The sequence below is a fragment of the Phaethon aethereus genome (assembly GCF_964289735.1).
Source record: "Phaethon aethereus genome assembly, chromosome: 16".
Taxonomy (NCBI): domain Eukaryota; kingdom Metazoa; phylum Chordata; class Aves; order Phaethontiformes; family Phaethontidae; genus Phaethon; species Phaethon aethereus.
The window spans coordinates 16,973,158-16,992,590 of record NC_138592.1 but is presented as its reverse complement, the minus strand read 5'-3'; the positions used below and the strand labels follow the sequence as shown (position 1 = coordinate 16,992,590).

The 19,433-nt window shown below is 48.8% G+C and overlaps 1 protein-coding gene across 1 annotated transcript in view; it reads right to left on the bottom strand.

Moving 5' to 3' along the window:
- LOC309410752 (uncharacterized protein) overlaps positions 1-19,433 on the bottom strand; it is a gene marked incomplete at its 5' end in the record, with an annotated part of 61,450 nt that overhangs the window by 1,664 nt on the left and 40,353 nt on the right. Inside the window, 16 exon segments of the mRNA XM_082007198.1 lie at positions 85-2,619; positions 4,396-4,550; positions 6,294-6,414; positions 6,671-6,796; positions 7,228-7,545; positions 8,320-8,479; positions 9,739-10,040; positions 10,496-10,651; positions 11,497-11,666; positions 11,872-11,999; positions 14,296-14,489; positions 16,383-16,613; positions 16,820-16,966; positions 17,249-17,393; positions 18,339-18,521; positions 18,960-19,138. Of these exon segments, the coding sequence (XP_081863324.1) occupies positions 85-2,619; positions 4,396-4,550; positions 6,294-6,414; positions 6,671-6,796; positions 7,228-7,545; positions 8,320-8,479; positions 9,739-10,040; positions 10,496-10,651; positions 11,497-11,666; positions 11,872-11,999; positions 14,296-14,489; positions 16,383-16,613; positions 16,820-16,966; positions 17,249-17,393; positions 18,339-18,521; positions 18,960-19,138 (5,250 nt within the window).

Genomic DNA, 19,433 nt, shown 5'->3' with positions numbered 1-19,433 from the left:
ATATATTCCCATGTTTTTATGGGAAACATCTTTAGAATCCCTTCTAGACATTTTAGGTGACTGATGATCAATCACAGTGCCTACCTGAAGATGAAACCGGTCCTTGTCCCTCTCCGAAACCATACTCTGCAGGATGGCTACTTCTTGCCTCAGAGTCCCATTGGCCATTTCACTCTTGGTGAGGGCAAGAGTCAGTGCTTGTGCCTTCTCTTTCCATTCGATTTCTCCGCTTTCAGTCTGCTTCAAAATAGCAACCACACGCTCCAATTCTTCCCCCTTTGCTCTCCTCTCATCTTCCAGTTGTTGGCTTAGCTCCTTCTGCCTTTTCAGGAGATGGTCTCTCTCCTGGAGAACTTTCCTCTTCTCGGCTTCCTCTTCCTCCCATTTCTGGAGTTTCTGGATTTGTTTCTGTAGGGTCTCCCCTTCACCGTTCCATCGCAAAGCTGATGCCAGTTTTTTCACGAGTTCACTCTGCCTCCTAAGCTCTCGTTCTCTCCCTGTCAGAGTCTTCTCTAAATACCTGACTCTGTCTCTCTGGCGCTTGATCTCTTCATCCTTCTTTGTCAGAGTCTGCTGAACGTGCTGGAGGTCTTCCCGAAGACCTCTTATTTCCTCTTCTAACTCTTGTAGCTCACCTTGAGCCTTGGTCTCTCCTTCCCTCTCAAGCAAGCCTTCTTCCAGGAGCTTCTCTTGCTCTCCGTGCTGTCTAAGCTCTTCGTTCTTCTTGGTTCGCCTAAGCTGGAGATTCTGCAAGGCCTCCAGGTCTTCTTCTTGGAGCTCCAGTTTTTGCAGAAGAGTTGCATTGTCTTCATCTCTCTTCCTCACCACTTCCTCAAGCAGATTCACTTGCTTCTGGCAGGATGCTAGTGCTTCTTTCACGCTTTCTTCATGAAGCTGCAACATGTTCATTTGCTCTGTCTGCCTGAGGAACTCCAAATGGTTCTTCTTCACTATTTGGCTCATTTTGTCTAGATCCTGCTCTAGACTCTTGGCCTGCTTGCCTTCCAACTCCTTCTGCTCCTGAAGGGCCCGGACATGCTCTTGCAAAGACACTATCTCTTGATCTCTAGCTTCTAGAAACGATTCAGCACGTTCTAGTTTGTGCAGGATGGCTTTAGTCTGCAGCACTGCCTCCTCCTTTTGCTGTTGAAGCCTAGAGATAGTCTCCTCCAGAACCTCTATCTTTTTTTCGCTGTCTTTCAGAGTCAGTTTTGGTGCTTGAAGATGTGTTTGAGATGTGTTTTGCTCAGCTGCATGCTTTTCCTCCTTTTCCTTGCGTGCCTCACATTGCTTTCTAAGGCATAAGATTTCTTGTCCTTGCTCCTGTAGTGCCACTTGAAGATGCTGCAGAATTTCCTTCTGCTGTTCAGAGTCTTGTTCTTGTTTTTGGAAGGCCTCAATCACTTCCCTCTGAGACTCAATCATTAAATCCTTGTCTTTCAGTATTGCCTTAGTGTATTCTAAGTCTCTGTGTAAGATATTAATCTGTTCTTCTGTTTTTTCCTCATAGCTCCTTGTTTGCTGCTTGTGCATGTCTAGGAGTCTGTCCTTTTCTTTTAAGGTTGCTGAGGTCTGCTCCAGTTGGTCACGGACAGTCCTTAACTGCATTCCCATGACTTCTTCAGCTTCCTGGATTTGCTTTTGTTGTGACTCAAGCTCTCGCTCTTTTTCAGATAAAGAAACTGTCATCTTCTCTACTTTACCACGAAGCTCTTGCAGGTGTCCCTCTTGCTGTTCCTTGTACCGCTGCAAGAGACTTAACTGATCCCTTTGAGAATCACACTCACTCTCTCTGTCCTTCAGAAGTGCCCTCAGGTGTTCAAGGCTTGCATGCAGAGATTTTACCTGTTCTCTCTCCTTTTCCAGTTCCTGCATCTGCTGAGTCAGAGACATAAGCTCTAAGTTTTTCTCCTTCAAGTTTCCTTTCATATGATCAAGATCCGCAAGCAGATTTCTCACTTGTGATGTACCGCGTTGCTCTAGAATCATTATTTTCCCCTCCTGGGATCTGATCTCCTGGTCTCTCCCCTCCAGCTCTTTGCTCATCTTGCTGACAGCAGCCCTCTGCAATTCCAGCTGCTTCTCCAGCTCCCGAATCTTTTCTTGCTGGGATCTGATCTTCCGGTCTCTCTCCTCCAGCTCTTGGCTCATCTTGCTGACAGCAGTCCTTTGTTTTTCATGCTGCTTCTCCAGCTCCTGTATGTGTTCTTGCTGGGATTCTGTCTTCTCTTTTTCCTCTGCTATGTCCTTAATAACCTGATCAAGAGCAGTTTTATGCATTTCTTTCTGCTTTTCCAGCATTCTCATCTGTTCCTGGTATAACTTCAATTCTCCCTCCCTCTCTGACAGGAGGGCAGTCATGTGAGTGAGAGTATCCTGCAAAGCTTTCACCTCTGCTGCATCTTTCTGTAGCATCTGGATTTTCTCCCACCGCATTCTCAGGTCCTCATTTTCAATTTTTAAGATAGACAATGTAGTTTGGAGTTCATGTTCCCGGGAGTGATTCATATCATCTCTTGCTGTATTTGCTTGGGTTTCAGAGCCTGTGACTGATTCCTGAGGAAGTTTTATCTTCCATACCAGTTTTTCTCCAACTGCTTGAAGCCTCTCCCGTTCATGCTGCAAAACAGGGAGGAAAATATCTATTTTCATATATATATATACAGAAAAATATATATAGGTCTAAAATATATCTAGACATTTGTTTTTCCTACAAGAGTTGAACTCCAGCTCCAGTGGCAGTCAAGCACTGAAGTTTGAGCTTTTACTAGAAATTAGCAGCTATTCAGTTGGTTTCCCTGCTCGATGTAAATGTTCTGCTGTCTCTCAACGAAGATTTGGGAAGTGCACTGTGTTTACCAAACTCTGTCCACAGCTGATTTTTGGAGTCATTGTGAAATGGAGAAGTGGGAAAATATTGGTCATGTAAGAACAGCTGCACTGGCTCAAATGTCTGAGCTACTCTCCTGCCTATAAGCGCATACACTGGGAAGAAAGCCTCAGGGTGGGGTAGACTGACATGATACCTCCCCAAGCCCAGCACTGTTCCAGCTTGTGAGAACTTTCGCAGCCTCCTCCTGAGGCCATGCAGACCTGCTGTATTTGCAGCACCCTTTGCCAAGGCGTTCAACAGGCCTGCTCTGCTGTAAGTACACCACCTCCTGTCCTCTGCCTGCAGCAGAGGCTCTCACTACCTTCATCAGGTGGCTCTTGTTCATCTCCCGGAGAAGAGAGTGAACGACCGCTGCCCCCTCTCTCCCTGCCTCTCAGGACGGTGGAGCCCTTTCCTGCACCACTCTTTAGGTTGCGTCTTGCCCAGCTTCTTCAGCCAGCCCCATCTTTCTTTTTGCCCCTCTCGGAAGCTCTTCTGGCTCTAGTGTGTTCTTCTGGGCAGGAGCTGCCAGAACTGCAGCCAGGATTTGAAGTCCAGACTAAGCATCATTTGGGCAGTGGCATGATGAAGTTCTCTCTATTAGGATGGGAAGAGAGAATACCTCATTCACCTTTTTTTTTGGTTTTGGACTTCTACTGTGCAGAATTTTCATGGTACCATCCTCTAGAACCCCACTGTCCTCTCTTGAAAGAGTAATGGTCAGATCACAGTCTATCACTCTGCGTTTCTGTGGCTGAAATCAGGACTAGTTTTCCCCTTGCAGACATGCATATTTAGCTGGATCAGCACTTTCATTTCCCAAATGCCTCTGTTTTCTCCCCGCTGTCTGTGCTCAGACGGGCAATGTTGAACAACTTTCTGTTATTATCCAGCTTTGTCTTCTCCCCCTGTTTTCCTGATCCAGACATTGAGAAATCTACATATGGATTTGGACACCAATAATTGCCAAACCATGCAAGGTAAGTAAGTAAGCAAGGTAAGCAACAAGTTTGGAAATTACCTTGACTTAAGCTTCAAGCGTAGAAATCTTCAGAACTGAGGAAAATAAACACCCCAAATCATAACTGAGTTTTCTATGACTATGGCATCTTTTCCTACTTATTCACAAGAACGCAACTGGAAATGTTAAACCAGAAAAAACACCACTGGTCTAAGCAGTATTCTGCTCTTGTAGTGGTCTGTGGTCTCTCCACATAGTCTGTGACATTGGTCATCTTAGTAATCTCTCCTTTCTGGACTGTCTTCTCTTACCCAAGGCGATGACCCTGCTAATGCAGCTACACGGCCTGGCAGGAAAGCAAAAGCCTGGGAAACAAGGAAGGAGGAGTGGAAGGAAGGGGAAAATGAGGGAAACTACTCTGCATCTTCTCACATCTGGACTGAACCTGTACACCACCACCCAAAATCAGCTCTGCAACGGCAAAAGTTGCTCCTCAGAATTAGTAACAGAAGGCAAAAAAAAAGTGTAAGGAATGGCGCTTCACGGCATCTGCCAGCCTCACCAGGACATCCTTCCTTTGCTTCTCGGTGCTCTCCAGTTTCCTTGCCAAAGATGCCACCTCTTGATGCAGAGTCACAGCCTCCTCCTTTAGAGCAGTGGCCTCTTCCTGCAAGGCAGCTTGTAGAGAGTTCTTCTTGCATTCTGCCATCTGTGTCTCTGCAGCAGCAAAGGGGAAGGAGAAGGAGAAGGTGAAAAGCGAAGCAAAACCAAACCCTGATTTGCACCCCATCGAGAAAACATCATTTTTTCTCTGCCTGTCTGTGTTTTCCAGGACTAAGCCCACACGGGCTTTCAAAGTAGACATGAGTACAGGAAACTTCCAGGCAGAGAAAAAAAAGAAGAATGGAATGTGGCAAGGTTCAGAAGAATATGAAAATGTGTTTGCTCTTCTGCTTGTTGAAAGGCCGGGGCTAAGGGCATGGCAGCACATCACCCACAGTGTCAGAAGCAGGTTGAACCAACGTCCACGAAGCAAGGACACAGACAGCAGGTGAGAGCCAGATCTAGTGCGCGAAAGGAAAAGGAAGCAGCAGCAAAAGCAAAGACTGACTATAACACAGCTAATTGACCAGGAAGACTTAAGAGACGTTAGAGAAAAGAACAGATGTCAGTGTTGTGCTTGAAGATGCACTTTGCTACTTGTCCAAAAGGACGCTGGGCAGTACGTTGTGCATGGGCAGAAAAAAGAAGAAAGGAAGTATCCCAGTGATACTAGGACAACAGCAAGGCCAGAACAACTGAGCATCACACCAGGACCGAGACCTGAAGCAAGGAGGACTACAGATAGACAGGAGCTAAAACTAAGCCAATAGACCAAACTGATAGACAGGAACTAAAGAGGAAAAGAACTGAGGCGTGGGCCAAGCAGGATCCATCCAATGGCAGAATTTAAAGTACAGAAGCTCTTATCATATGTAACACATGTGGTAAAACTACGGCTGTTCCAGAAAAAGGGATGATCTAAGGCCTGAGACGATCTCTCCTGTAAAGAATCTGAAAAATGACCAGCAGTGCCATCTCAGAGCGGGAACATGAAGAAATGCTGAGCACGTAAAGGCAGGACATGAGCAGGCGACAGCCTGTGGCAGAGGCAATGAGCAATGCCCACCCTTCCCTGTTCCTGCAGTCTGAGACACGGAAAACAAGGCGATGAGATGAAAAAGCTTTTCTGATGGGGAGAGTGGGAAAACAATGACAGAGGAAGGAGCAGGGATGCCTGTCCAGCTATGATGTAGAGAGGCCAATAGCCCTGGAGGCTCTGGGATGGCCTGCAGATTAGAGGAAGAGGTGACTAGCTACATGTGAAAAACAGTTTGTAGATAAACCCAACGTGAACACGTTAGCAAAGGCGTAAGTAAGAAGTGGCTAGGGAAGTCAGAACCTGTGTTTGCTATGGCTCTAAGCTCAGACACCAAATCAGTATCAGCAAGAAAACAGGTAAGAAGGATGCAGAAGCACGAGGCACCGGGGAACGAGGAAAAGCAGCGGAAGAAAGGATGCAATAACGCAGGAACTTAACACTGAACTAACGCTCGGTGAATCTGCCACGTAAGAGGAAAAGGAAGTCACTAAAGACAAGCCTTTTTGCAGGTTGGTGCTGTTACAGAGCATATGGAGACGGATGCTGTGAGGCATCAAGCTACCCCTACCTAGCAGTGACCCGTGACCCGAAGGCACCACCTCTGCACATGTGTCACCGGTAGCACAGCGAGATGCACTGCCAGCCACTGGATCCTTCTCTCTCAAAAGCTTCCACTAGTAGTTCTACTGAGAAGTCTCTTGCTTGTTGTTTTACTCCTTTTCCCATCTCTGGGCACTGCACTTTCCCTCCGCCTGGTATCAGAGAACCCCGCTGGTGAGACAGGACGGGGTCAGTGGGTTGGAAAGGAGAAGCTGTACCTTCCTGGCTTTGAGACAACTGTTTCTGCAGCTCTTGATTGTGGGCGCTGAAATGGTCCCTCTCAGCTTGCCTCTTGCTCAGCTCCAGCTCCAAGTCCTCTATCTTCTTCCTCGCATCATTCTGGAAGAGGAGAGAAGAGAAGCATCACCTCACTGCTGGCAGGAGACAAAGAGGTGCAAACGCTAAGGCAGAAGTAGCCAAGGCAGGAGGGGGTGTTGGACAGTAATGGTAGCTGTTATCATCATTCTCCTTACTCCCCACGGCAGCAAGCCAACCTGCCCTACAAGAATTTACCCCCATTCTGGCTTGGGCACTCTGCTCATTGGTTCTGTCCCGCCGAGGGACGGGATCTCTGGCTGCACCAGACATACGTTACCAGATCTTGCTGAGTCTGCTTCAGGTGCTGACGCAGGTCTTGTAGGGCTGCTGCCACTCTGTCCACTGTCAGCTCTGCAGGGGGGTCCCTGGCCTGAGAAACAGTTTGGCCCCACACATGTCCCTGTTCTGAAGAAAGAAGCCATTCTGTTTCAAGCTTTAACTGAAGGGCCTCCAACCAACAAGGCCACCTTTCTACACAGGAGAAGGTGGCGGTGCCTTTGACGTCGTCCGAGAGCTCACATTACAGCAAGACGTGTGTCACAGGCTAGCGTTATTTGGATGACCGCTAAAGCCAGCGCTGCCCCAAGGAAGAAGGCACGTGCCCTCTGACTTGGCATGACTTGGGCCCTCTTTCGTTTTCATGCTGGTCATTTCTCCATGTACAAACATGGACTTGCCTCTCTGCAGCGATGACAGGCTTTCAAGACTTCCCGAGGCTTGAGGCAGCCGAAGCGGAAAGGATGAGGCTACCACATCGGGATTACAGCGAACCACCCCTCCCTCCATCTGCTCTCCTGTACGTGCTCTATGGACTTGCTCAGCCAGTCTGCCACACTTGCCTGAGCTCCAAGCGACCAAGTCTCTGCTGTCACAGATCGTGTGGTGGAGAACCAAGTGCAGTTGCTCCAGCTGGGATCGCGCTTCACAGCGGGCGCTGTCAGCCTGCTGACGCTCCACGGCCAATGCCTCTGCTCTGTTCTCTGTGCTACGAAGCCTCAAGCGCAGTTCAGACGTCTCAGCCTCCAGCGTGCGCAGAGTCTCCCTCAGGCAACGTTCGCCGGCTCGGGACTCCTCCAGATCCTGCAGCAGCTGCTTCTCTTGAGCTGCCAGGTCAGCCTCCTTCTCCAGCACTACCGCCTGCAGTGACTGTATCTAGAACACAGACGCACAGAGCCTCAGGGACACCGCTGCTCCTGAGGCAGCGGAGCGGGAACTAGAGGAAGCAATGAAGGAGAAATCACCTCAAGCAAATCAACCACTGGAAACAGAAGGCACAAAGCCAAGGATTCAAACTGAGCAAAATAAGCTAGAAACAGGTATCCGGAGGCTGAGGGGCCCGAAGGCGGTTTCCCCATCCCCAAAGGAACGATCAAACGTCAGGCTTTCGTGCTTTCCAACCTCAGAAACGAAGCTCTGTGGGCGGGGTGAGTGTGAGAGCGGGTGGCTGGCAGGTGAGGTGGCAGATCAAGCATCCCCACATGGAGAGAGGGGCTGCCAGGGATGCTCAGGAGTAGAAGTGAAAGGGAGACAATCAGCATCCTTCATGGGGCATCTCCAAAATGCCCGAGGAACCGGCTGAGATGGAAGTGACTTCCACAGACTGCCATAACCACTTCTGTTTCACCAGACTGCTCAGTGCCCGTTGAAGGCAGAAACGCCATCTGGGGACGACGTTTGTAACAGAGGTACTGAGAAGCTCCAAAGGAGCCTTCCGTTTCTCCTCAGAGATTTAATGCCGTGAACCATGAGAGAATAGGGGAAAGCACAGGCAGAACATCGCAGATCCAGCCTTGACCTCCATGTGCAAAGTCCCTGGGCAGAGTACAGCAGGTGTGTACGTTGTTGGGAGGGGAAACAAGCTGGGGCCTACAAGCTGAAGGTGGGATTCTATGTCCCTGGAGAAGAAGATGCTAGTGCCTAGCTCACCTGGTTGTTGAGCTCTTGTATTTCCCTTCTGTGGTCTGAATGCAGCTTCTGGGCCTGGTGAACAGCAGAAAGAAGCTGAGACACCTCGTTTTGCTGGGCAAGGTTGTTTTCTTCCAGGGTTCTGAGGCTCAGTTCCTTCTCTTCCAGAGACAAGGTCAGCCTGCCAGACAAAGCATGCAACTCATTACTACGTGGCATAACGTTTAATAAACTCTTAGGACTTCCACCACCAAGGGGAAAAGTGCTTTGTCTGCTGAGGTTTGTCTAAACATCCGGGCTGCTGCTTCAGTCCTAAGCCAGGTTGGCAGCCACACCCAAGCATGTGCCCACTACGCTTGCTTCCACAGAAGAAAGGGGAATTACTGCCTACATACCCGATCTTTCTGGAGATGGGAATGTGAATAGAAACACAACCAAGTCCTGAAATGAAGACATCAGGGAAGAGGAAAGTTTTTCTTCTGACTAATGAGATGCCAAGGGAGACGTTTTGTCAATAATGCAGAGACATTTTCTCCCCCTAGCTTGTATGTCCTGATAGGAAGAGCAGCAACTGACAGCAAGGTGATCTTTGGGGAGTTTTGCCAGCACCCATATCACTTTCAGCTAGAGAAATGACGGCTGACACCAGCCGTGGTAATGGAGGCTTGGAGGAAATGCTCAGATCCGTCTAGAAGACGCAGGATCCCTCGCAGGGGAAGCAAGACTGCACTGCCTTTTATTTCTCTTCTTCAGGGAAGACATGTGCTGAAGACTGGCAGGACTTTACCAGGGGAAGTAGCCTGCCTACCCTTTCTCTTCTTTCGTGCACTCCTTGGACAGTCAGTCCTATCTGCAGCTGCTGAGGCTGGCAGGGATCCTGCTCGAGCCTCTCCAGACACCTGTGGGGATTTTCTGAGGAGCGAGGAAACAGATGGCAATCAGAAACATTCTTCTTTCTTGGGTGTCTCAGAGGGGAATCTGGCTTAGTTCAAAACCATGGTTTTAAGATGGCTTCTCCCAACCAGAGGTATCGGGATGGAAGACCGATACAGATCCCAAATGCTTCAAGTTTACTGGACCCGAGGAGGAGCTGATGGATCAATCCAGCTCACTGTACTGCAGCTCCACCTGCCTCCTTCGGTGCATTTCAGGTTTGAACCCCCTGAAAGTCTCGTTTATCAGTATTAATGTGCCGACCTAACAAAAGAACACCGCCTTTGAAGGGAAGGACTACTCCAAAAGCCACCGTCTTCAGAAAAACAGTAACTGAAGGATTAGAAGAAAATGAAACACAGCATCAAGAGAATGAAACATCTCTGCATGGGTAGTTCAGAAGTCTGCTTTTTAGGAAATGCTGCCAGAGCCGCTTGTATATGCAAAGATCTGGAAATGGCATCAAGCCATCAAACAGAAGGGAGACTCTCACTGGCTTTTGTTTACCTGGCTTTTTCACTCTCAAGGACCTTCAGCAAAGCCTGAAATTCTCTGTTGCAGTGCTCCGCTTCTTCCCATCGACTCCTTTCCTCCTGCAAGGACTGCAGACACGCTTGCAGCTCCTCATTCTGATGTTCTGCCTCCTCCCATTGACTCCTCTTCTCCTCCAGGATCTTCTGGAGGTGCACAACCTCCAGCACCTTCTGCCTTGACAGTTCCTGTGCCTCACTCAGATCTTGCTGAGCTTTGCGGCCAATCACTTGCTGGGACTCTTTGGAGGCTGCTAACTGAGACGTCAACTCTTCCACCTCAAGTAAAACAGAACAAAGCAGTCAAAGACTACAGCTTGTCACTGCCAGACATATCACACACTGTGAGGAAAGGGACAGAACAACTTTAAATTTCACCCTGTCACGACAGTACTAGATTCACAGTGGATACAGCCGACTTGTTGAAAAATCCACGTGGGTCACCACGTTCATCTGAAAAACCACCTCACGAAACATGGCTAGCAGTAACTGGCCAGCAGAAATCCATTCTGATGATCGCTGGCAAACAGGCAGAGGGACTAACCCATCTGTCCAGGGCAGCAGCTGCAATTCAGCTGACCAGTAAGTCTCCTTCAGACCAGCTGAGATGGAGACCACAGTAAGGTGGCAGTCGGAGGGACTACCCCATCAGCCTGCTGCTCTGCAATGGAAAGGCAAGAAGGGGAGAGACCACCTGTTTGATGACTGGAGTCATCTATTGCTGTTCCAGTCACCTGGTTTCGTAGAGCATCCCTCTCCTGCAGAACAGTATTAATTTCCTCTTTGGTGGTTTGGATTTCCTCATTGTGCCTCTTCTCCACTGCCTTGATCTCTCTCCGAGTTTTGTCCAGCTCTGCTTGCAGCTTTTCTGTGATGTTCTGTAAACACAAATGGAGAGCAAGTTACTGGGACATGCCATCAGGGTCACCTCTCTCCTCTTCCTGTCTCAGAATCACATTCACTCAGCCACTTCTTTCTGCTTTTCTGCCCCGCTCTGCTTCTGCTTGCCTGAGGAGTGGAGGAAAAGGCTTCAAGATGAACTCCCAGACAAGCTCCGCAAAAAAAAAGCAAAGCTTCATCCCTCCCACAAACCCCCACCTCAACAGTGCACAGCAGTGGCTCTCTGCCATCCATAAATCATGTCCCATCAAGGAACTTAAAGGGAGGCTCAGCACAGAGAAGAACCATAGAATCATTTAGGTTGGAAAACACCTTTAAGACCATTGAGTCCAACCACAAAGAAAAGGGGATGTCTCCTTCCCCTTTTTGATGGCTGCCTGTTTCCTAGCACCTCTCTTCTCATGATTTCTCTCTATTCTCAGAGTCTCTATTTTCAAAGCTCACCTGCCTTTTCATCAATGACAAGGTGCAGGTGGACTGCAGGGTGAGAAAGAGACCAGTACCCTGATGCCCTAGTCACAACACAGGCCACGAACTGAAGTACCAGGAACCAGGGGCCTGTTCCGTAAGCTGCCACGCTTTGGGTGGAGACCACCCAATCTTCTGTTGAACTCGTCTTACGCCCACACAGAACCTGTGGCTGCATATACTCTCCCACCATAGCCCCGTGGGTCTTCACGGGCCTTCAAGTGCGAGCCATTGGCTCTGCTGCCTGGCCTAGCAACGTGTGGCCTGTGACAGATGATTGCTGCCCTTTCACATGCTCAGGCTGTTCTTCTCCTGAAGCCAGCCCACAAGGCTTGCGTCAAGAATTCAGAAGCATATTGTTTCCTACCAGGTCTTGCAGGAGCTTGTTTATTTCCGCTTCATGATCAGCCTCCCGAAGCTGGAGGGTACTGTCACACTGCTGTTCTGTCCGCAAGAGCTGCTGCGCCATGTTTTCCCGTTCCTGCTTCATGAGAGATCGCTCTGCTTCCAGCTCATATCGAAGGCACTGCACTTCCCCTGCAAACACGGCAAACAGCAAGATTCAGAGTCTACACAAGCAGCGCTTCTGACTTTACTGACCTTACGCCATTTGAATTTCGGTCTAGGAGGGATCTGCCTCCAGCTCCTTCACTCCTCAGAAGCACTGCGGACACAGAGCCATTTTTATACCACCTTCCCTAGGGCAGGGCACCACCAGAAACAAGGCACATGAGGCTCTCACCTTGTATCACCTCCTTGGCTTGCTTGACTGCGTGAAGTTGGATTTCAAGCTGACTCCTGCTGATCTCCAGCTGAAATAAGTGCTGCTGAGCCTCAAACAGGCTGGATACCAGGGTCTCCTTCACAGACCTGCAAGTTGTGAATACGGAGAGAAAGGAGCTTCTTGCTCCTGACATCCACGCAGACTTATGCCAGTAGGAAGTCGTTCAAGGTCCCTACACCTGAGGATGGAAAATGGCTTGCATGGAAACTTGTATACAGACATCACATTTCTACCGTTGCAAGAGCAATGCAGGCCCCTCCGAGGGAATGCCCGGGCTTTCCTTACGACCTAGCGTAACGCAAAAAAGCCCAGCCGAGTTTGATCTCAGTAGACAAATCTTAAATTGCTGTTGTCCGATCTAGGACACGCGGGTAGCTGTGCCCACAACGTCTGTGCCGGCAAGCAAAAGCCCAGCCTCTGCTCGCAGCCCTTAATCTCATCAGCACTTCCAGGTTGCTCTGCAGCAGCACAGAAAACAGAAGAGTATTACCCTGTCTGACTCGTGACTTTTTAGTGCTGTTCATAGCATAGGTATAGGTAGGTAGTTTTCCAGACTCCCTATATTTAAAAGGGGCCAAAGAAATACATCAGGTGATATAGTAAAATCTCATGCTGGTAGCAGCATTTGTAAGAAATCAGAACTAGATTTTATCTGAACAAGAACGATCTGAAAGGAGAGACAGGTATCCTTCCGTTTAAACGCTGGGAAGGTCAAGAGAAAAACTTGCTACCTTTATTTCCACGTTGCTAACTAAGTAGGCAGTAGCCCAAATGACTTGTCACTCCTTAGACAGGAAGCTGTAGTACTGCAGAGGCAAACTGTTACTCCAGAGGCTTCAACCAGCTGGTGCATAGATACACAGGATTCTGGAACCAGGAGCTGCAGTTACCTCCCTGACCTCACACAGCGCCCTGCGTGCCAGCGTCCTCCAATACACAGCACCGCCTCACTAGTACAGGGATGCCATCAGGGTAACGTCCTTCAGGGCAACGGGGCACCCGAGTGGTACAACAGCAAAACCCTCAACGGGAGGATTTCACTGCTTTGATGGACAACGGAGGATCGATCTCCAAGAAGGAGAACAAGCACAGATTTCTGATTACGCCGATCTCGGGCAGTCCAGAGTAAATGTGCCCCATTTCATGGATAAATAGAACTCAGGCTCTAAAACAGAAAAGATGGGACTCCAAAACTGTGACAACAAAAGGCTCTTGAGAACAGCATCTGGCAAGAACAGTTGCTGATTTTTCATTATCTATTGCCAAAGGTTCTTCATAACTAACTGATCTCTTTTTAAAAATAGCATTTATCTCTTTGGCGGAAAAAAAAAAAAAAGGAGCTGAACATTTAATAATTTAATAACAGCCCAATAATTGACCAAACATAATTCAGTTGGATCAAATAAGAGAAGCTGGAGCTCCAAAGAAGCAGCAGCTCTCAAGAAACACACTGAGTCAAAATGGCGTTTATCAGCCTTGCTAACAACATACTCTGGAGTGGTAAAGTGTAGAAGTCAAGAAGTACGACAATCAATCTCAAATACCAAATGTACAGATCTGCAAGTTCAGGAGTCTTCTAAAAAACACCTAAGACGAGGACAAACATCTCAAGTCTTTTTCTCTTTTTCTTTGTGGAAGGGAAAAGCAGAACTTGTCACATGTGATCTCAGAAACCCGATACAGCAGAAGCACAGAAGCTTGTTCCTTCCCTGTATAACTTCTCCGCAACGTCTGTCTCTGAACAGCAGGTGGTAAGGAGCCCAGGACCCAGGCATCAGTGATGGGCAACAATCCCCAAAGACTGGTGAGAATTCAAAAGAGGTTTCTCTGCTGCTGCTGTAACCAGCTCTAGGTCCTGCACCATACTTGACAGGAGTTAGCTTAGAAACAGAAGGCCCTCAAGATTTTCAGCCTCTAGCTTCACCCTAAATGGCAGTGTCCTCCTCACAATGTCCGTACGCAACAGCCTTGAATTCTGAAGATCCCATGCCAAACTACTTATTAAGGGAAGATCTATGTTCAAAGGCACAGAACAAGAAACCAAAACTAGAGAGAAACTTCAGGTTTCAGTAAATGTCTGCATGGTTTAATTGCTACTCAACGCAGAGCCAAGTTGGCTTGCTTTGGACTTCACACCTGTGTGAAGTGCAAGGGGGCAGAAACATGAGCCCAAGGCTCAGGGGAGCTTTAGCTGTCAGAAAATAACACTCAAATCATGGTAGACTCTTTTTTCTTTTGGCTCGAGAGTCTTCCATTTTCTGTGCATGGAAGGTGAAAACATCTGAAAAGCACGCAAGATGCAATAAAACCTCGTGTAATGATTACCTTTATAATTACAGACATTAAATAACGTCCTGCCTAGGCTCTCCTCCCTGCCTTTACCTGGTTTCCGCCAACTGCTCTGAAAGGCCTTGGTTGTCCCGCTCCATGGCTGCCAGTCGCACCTCTAGGGCGGCCTTCTCATGCACCAGCAATTCCTTCTCTTTGGATGCCTCGGCCAGCGCGTGCCCTTGGCGACAGGACTCCTGGCGCAACTGCTCCAGACCACTGCTTGCCAACTCTTGCTGATGGTAAACCTGAAAGCGGGACAAAATACAGTTAGAGCCCTTTCTCTGGAGTTCTGTGCAGAGCCAGCCAGTGCCACTGGTGAACCAGCTACCGCAGAAAGAGCTCCTGTACTGTGGGCTGAAAGCTTAACAGCATCTGCTGTATACCACGCTCATACCCTGGGCTGCCAAAAGGCACTGGCACCGTTAACTTGGAAGAGATGCGTAAGGCCCTACTGGCGTGCCGGGGACCACACAGCTCCTTCACGACAAACGTACGTATCCCACACTACGTGTTTTCATGCACAAATTCTGCATTTTCCAGAACTGCCACCTTGCAAACTGACATTCTACCAGGATCTATTGTAGTGCTGGAAATTTTCAGGAAGGTTTGAGCAAAAGCATCTTTGCTCATGGGAGAAAGTGAAAATACACATGGTTTCACCTTCTAGAAAAAGAAAATACTCAAAGTGTCACCTACTTTGGTGTCTAAAGTCTGGCTGATGTGGCCAAAGAGATGGTAGACTCTGTTGGCACAGTAGCTCATGTCAAGAACACTGTTTACTTGTCTTACACAAACAAGTTGTCTAATATACCTTGCTGGTATTCCAGCTTGAAGATTAACCACAATTTTTGGGCTTTTTTCTTCAGTCTAACACCGCTGCTGGGTATTTGCCAAACATACCACATACTCCAAAACTAAGGCTATCTAACAGAGAACAGACCGTCAGAAACAAACAATTCTCTCAAAGCTATCCCATAATACCCAAGATCATACATTGTGACACTGACATTTCCGTGATGACAAACTCCCTAGTCTCCTCCAGGGACATGATTCTCCCAAGCTCTTCTTCCAGGCTACCAAAATCAGTTAGTCCTGACTGAAGAGTCTTGTGTGATCACCTCTTTCTCCTCTTCTTCCTCAACGCCTAAAGAGACTCTAACAATCCATAGAATCACAGAATCATTTCGGTTGGGAAAGACCTTTAAGATCATCGAGTCCCACCGCACACCTAATAATGGCCAAGACTGACACCCACCTCGCTACAACCCCCGTTCAGGTACTTGTAGAGAGTGATAAGGTCTCCCCTCAGCCTCCTCTTCTCCAGGCTAAACATCCCCAGTTCCCTCAGCTGCTCCTCATCAGACTTGTGCTCCAGACCCCTCACCAGCTTCGTTGCCCTTCTCTGGACACGCTCCAGCACCTCAGTGTCTTTCTTGGAGCAAGGGGCATAAAACTGAACACAGTAGTTGAGGTGGGGCCTCACCACTGCCAAGCACAGGGGCACGATCACTGCCTGCCCTAGTCCTGCTGGGCAGGACCTGTTTCTGACACAAGCCAGGATGCTGTTGGCCTTCTTGGCCACCTGGGCACGCTGCCAGACGATACGCAGCTGGCTGTCGACCAGCACCCCCAGGTCCTTTTCCCCTAGGCAGCTTTCCAGCCACAAAGTTGCATGTATGTCTTACAATACCATTTCAACAATTTCAGGATGTCACTGCCGCTCTTAGCAATACATGACAGCAGGCACTGACTTGCAGCTTTGTCCCGCTCTCTAGGCTCAGACAAATGGAGTTTTGAAAGTTGCAGACTTCTCAATGAAAAACATAAATAGGAACATGCAGCCCTGCTTTTCACCTCAGAAAAAGGACTCAGAGCTACACAGTTTGCTGCTTTGGCCACATGTGAGAGTAGTAGCCCCACTCAGATTCATGGACAATGCAATCGTCTCTTTGCAGCTTACCAAAAGCTCTGCAAGCCATCAAGACGTTTCCAAGAAGAAGTAAACATGACAGTAAAAGCATGACCTCCAGCACTGCCATGTGTCTCCTGGACAAAACCACTGCAGAATCCAACGGATGCAGCTTCACTGAGCCAAGCAGCCCAATGCCCACCCAGAAGCACCAGGTTTTTGGTCTCACCTGACTGAGTTTCTCTTGGATTTCTTCCTTCTCCTCTGCCAGCCACCTCAGCTCTGCCTGCAGCCTCTCCTGTTGCTCCTCTGCTTCCTGCAGCAGCTGCTCCAGGTGGGCTTTCTCTGCGCAGAGCTCATCATTTGCTCTTTTACACAGGCTCAGCTTCTCCTGGTCAGACATCTTTGCTCTCGCCATGTCGGCCACTCTACCTGACAGAACTTCATTCTCTTGCTCCAGCTACAATCACAGAAGCAGAGAGGAAACAAAATACAGTTTTATGTATAAATAAAATACAGAGTTTACTATGAAGAAGCTTTGGCATGCACAGGAAGAGGAACAACATGTCCATATTCAGTCAGCCGTACGGTCGGAAGGCAAGAAGTCTCAGAAGCAGCAGCAGCTGGAGACAAACACCTCACAAGCTCTTTGGCAGCGCTGCTCACCTGCAGCACAAGTTTGTTCAGCTGCACTTTATCCAGTGCGAGAGCTTCATTGATGCTGCTCATGGTTGCTGTTGCAACATGCAGATCAGCATTTTCAGCACTCAGCTCACTGTGAGCCCCGGTCAACTCTGCTACCAACTGCTCAGCCTGAAGAGACAAAAGAACAACATGACAATAAAAGCAGGAAAATCCCCGACTTCAAGCAGCAAGCCCACACCCCCGTGCGTTTCTGACATACTCCCAGTTCAGCGCTCCCAATAAGCACGTGGGGACTAACTACCCCAAAGAGCCTGGGTGCTCTGATCACCGTTTTCCAAGATGGAGAACAACGTTGTCCCTGTTCTCTACTGCCAGAAGCAGCATCTGCGGTGGTCTTGTTATCACAACTCCCTCTCCCACAAGTGCTGCCTAGCAAGATGGTGACCATACCTTCTCCAGTGCCACCGTAAGCTCGTGTTTCTCTTGCTTCAGCAGATCCCTCTGAAGGTGCGATTCCTCCAGTGCCTCTCTCGCGACTGCCAGCTCACTCTGTAATAATGAATGTTTGCCTTCAAGTGCGGCTAAGTCCTTCAGTCTAGGAGAAGGGGAAAGGCAAACAAGTGGTTAATGTAAAAATATGCTCATTTCCAAAACCAAGAGCACATCCTGTGTCCCAGATATGGCAGTTTGAATGACTTCCAACAGCTTCCTGTTTGCACCTAACAAATACTGGAATTCCCTGACTAGAGCTGCCTCACTCTTTGTCATTGATGTAGGTGAAACACTTGTCACTGAGAAAGTAAAACAAGCTTCCAGAAATCACAGAACGTTTCCAAAAGGTTCAGGTACTCTCAACCGCTTCCTGCCTGTTAGTTCTCTCTCTCCTTTTCCACACATTGGCTACGAGACTTTCCAAAGTTCGTCTTTGGGCAAGACAGACTTTCTAAGTCCAGATTCATATTCCCACAATTGCTCTTGCCTTCAGCAGTGAGATGAAGGAAGAGCCTGCAATCTGTTTGGGGAGGAGATGTGTATGAATTTCCAGTCCAATAATCATAGGATCACAGGATGGTTCAGGCTGGCAGGGACCCCAGGAGGCCTCTAGCCCAATCTTCAACTCAAAGCACCTGGGGTCAGCTATGGGATCAGCCCAGGTTGCTCGAGGCTCTCTCCACTCGGGTCTCCCAAATTTCAAGGGATGGCATCTGGATGGCCTCCCTGAGCAACCTGTTCTGCTGCATGATCGCCTTCATGGTTCAAATTTTTTGTTCTCCTTGAATCCAGTCTGAGCCTCTCTTGTTTCAGCTTATGCCTGTCAGCAACTACTCTGGCCAGGTTTGGAATGACTTTTTTTAAAGGGTCATAAAGAAAGTACAAGGAGGCAGCTATGCTGTGTGTCAGTAGGTAGCCAGACCTGCCCACGCAGTCCCATCACCCTTCTGTGCTACAAACGAGGAGCATGCAAAATTCATTCTTTTACGGTGGGCCTCCTCAAGTCCAGCAATGCCCACCCCTGCCCAGAGAAAGCTTTAACGCTCACAGGAGCTCCTGGTCACAACGTGCTCTCTCCATCGCCTGTTGCTGCTCCACCTTTTCCCTCTGGGCTGAATCTCCCTTCAACTGCAGTTCAGAGTTACTTTGACGCAGACGCGAGGCTTCTTGCTCCGTTACTTCAAGCTGTTGCTGTAGCTCTTCCCTGGTTTGCTCAAGGTTTGCACAGTCACTGCAGAGACAAGGCTCACTTAGAAGAACACAGAGGCCTGAAGAGTCACAGGTCCCATTTTCATCATGCCAGGATGGAGTTGTGGGGAGCACGGTAAGGAAGAACTTGCTCTCCCCCTTGCCAGGTAACCGAGGAGGGAAGGAGAAAGGAAGGCAGGCTTTTGCCTTCATTCAGTGAGCAGCAGTGGCTAGGAAGGGCACCCAAAGAACACAATTCAGAGAAGCAGCATGTCGAGAGGGAGGCCTCTTGTAGTCCAACAACGCTCGGAATCTCCAAGACAGCCTTACGATGCACAGTAGAGCATGAAAAGCAGTGACAGGAGGATGACAAAGTGCCAAGCGTGGCAGGGCAGGCGAGTTCTTTGCCCATAAATCCTCCGGACTCCCAGCACTGGAAGCAGATTGCCTCTAGAACGCAGGAGGAGGAGGAAACACTCACCTTTGGAGGGCTTCTACCAGAGCCTGGAGGTGCTGCCGGTGGCTGCTGGACGCCTTGCATTCCTCCTCCAGTTGCTCAAGCCTTTGCTGCAGCTTCCTGCACTTCTCTTCCTGCTGTCTGTGCTGCTGCTGCAGGAAATTGAGAGAGTCCTGCCTGGCAGAAAGCTCTTCTCTTAGGGCCTGCAAGGAATGGGCAGGGAAAGAGCACAAAAAAGCCATAAGGAGCAGGGAAGATGGCTCCAGGTAGCTGGAGTGGAAGCAGCAAGCAGAGAGACAGCTCGCCTGAAGGCAAAAGCTGTCACGAGGGGGTGGAGATCAAGGAGAGAAAAGAAGTAGAACACAGAGCTGGCGAGACTGCCAAGGTAATACTCAAGGTAGCAATACTCAATAGCAAGAGTGGGCAGGCTAGAAAGGAACTGGCTCAACTGGCAAAGTAAATGGAAAGCTGTCAAGCTAAGCATGGCATTAGCAGCTG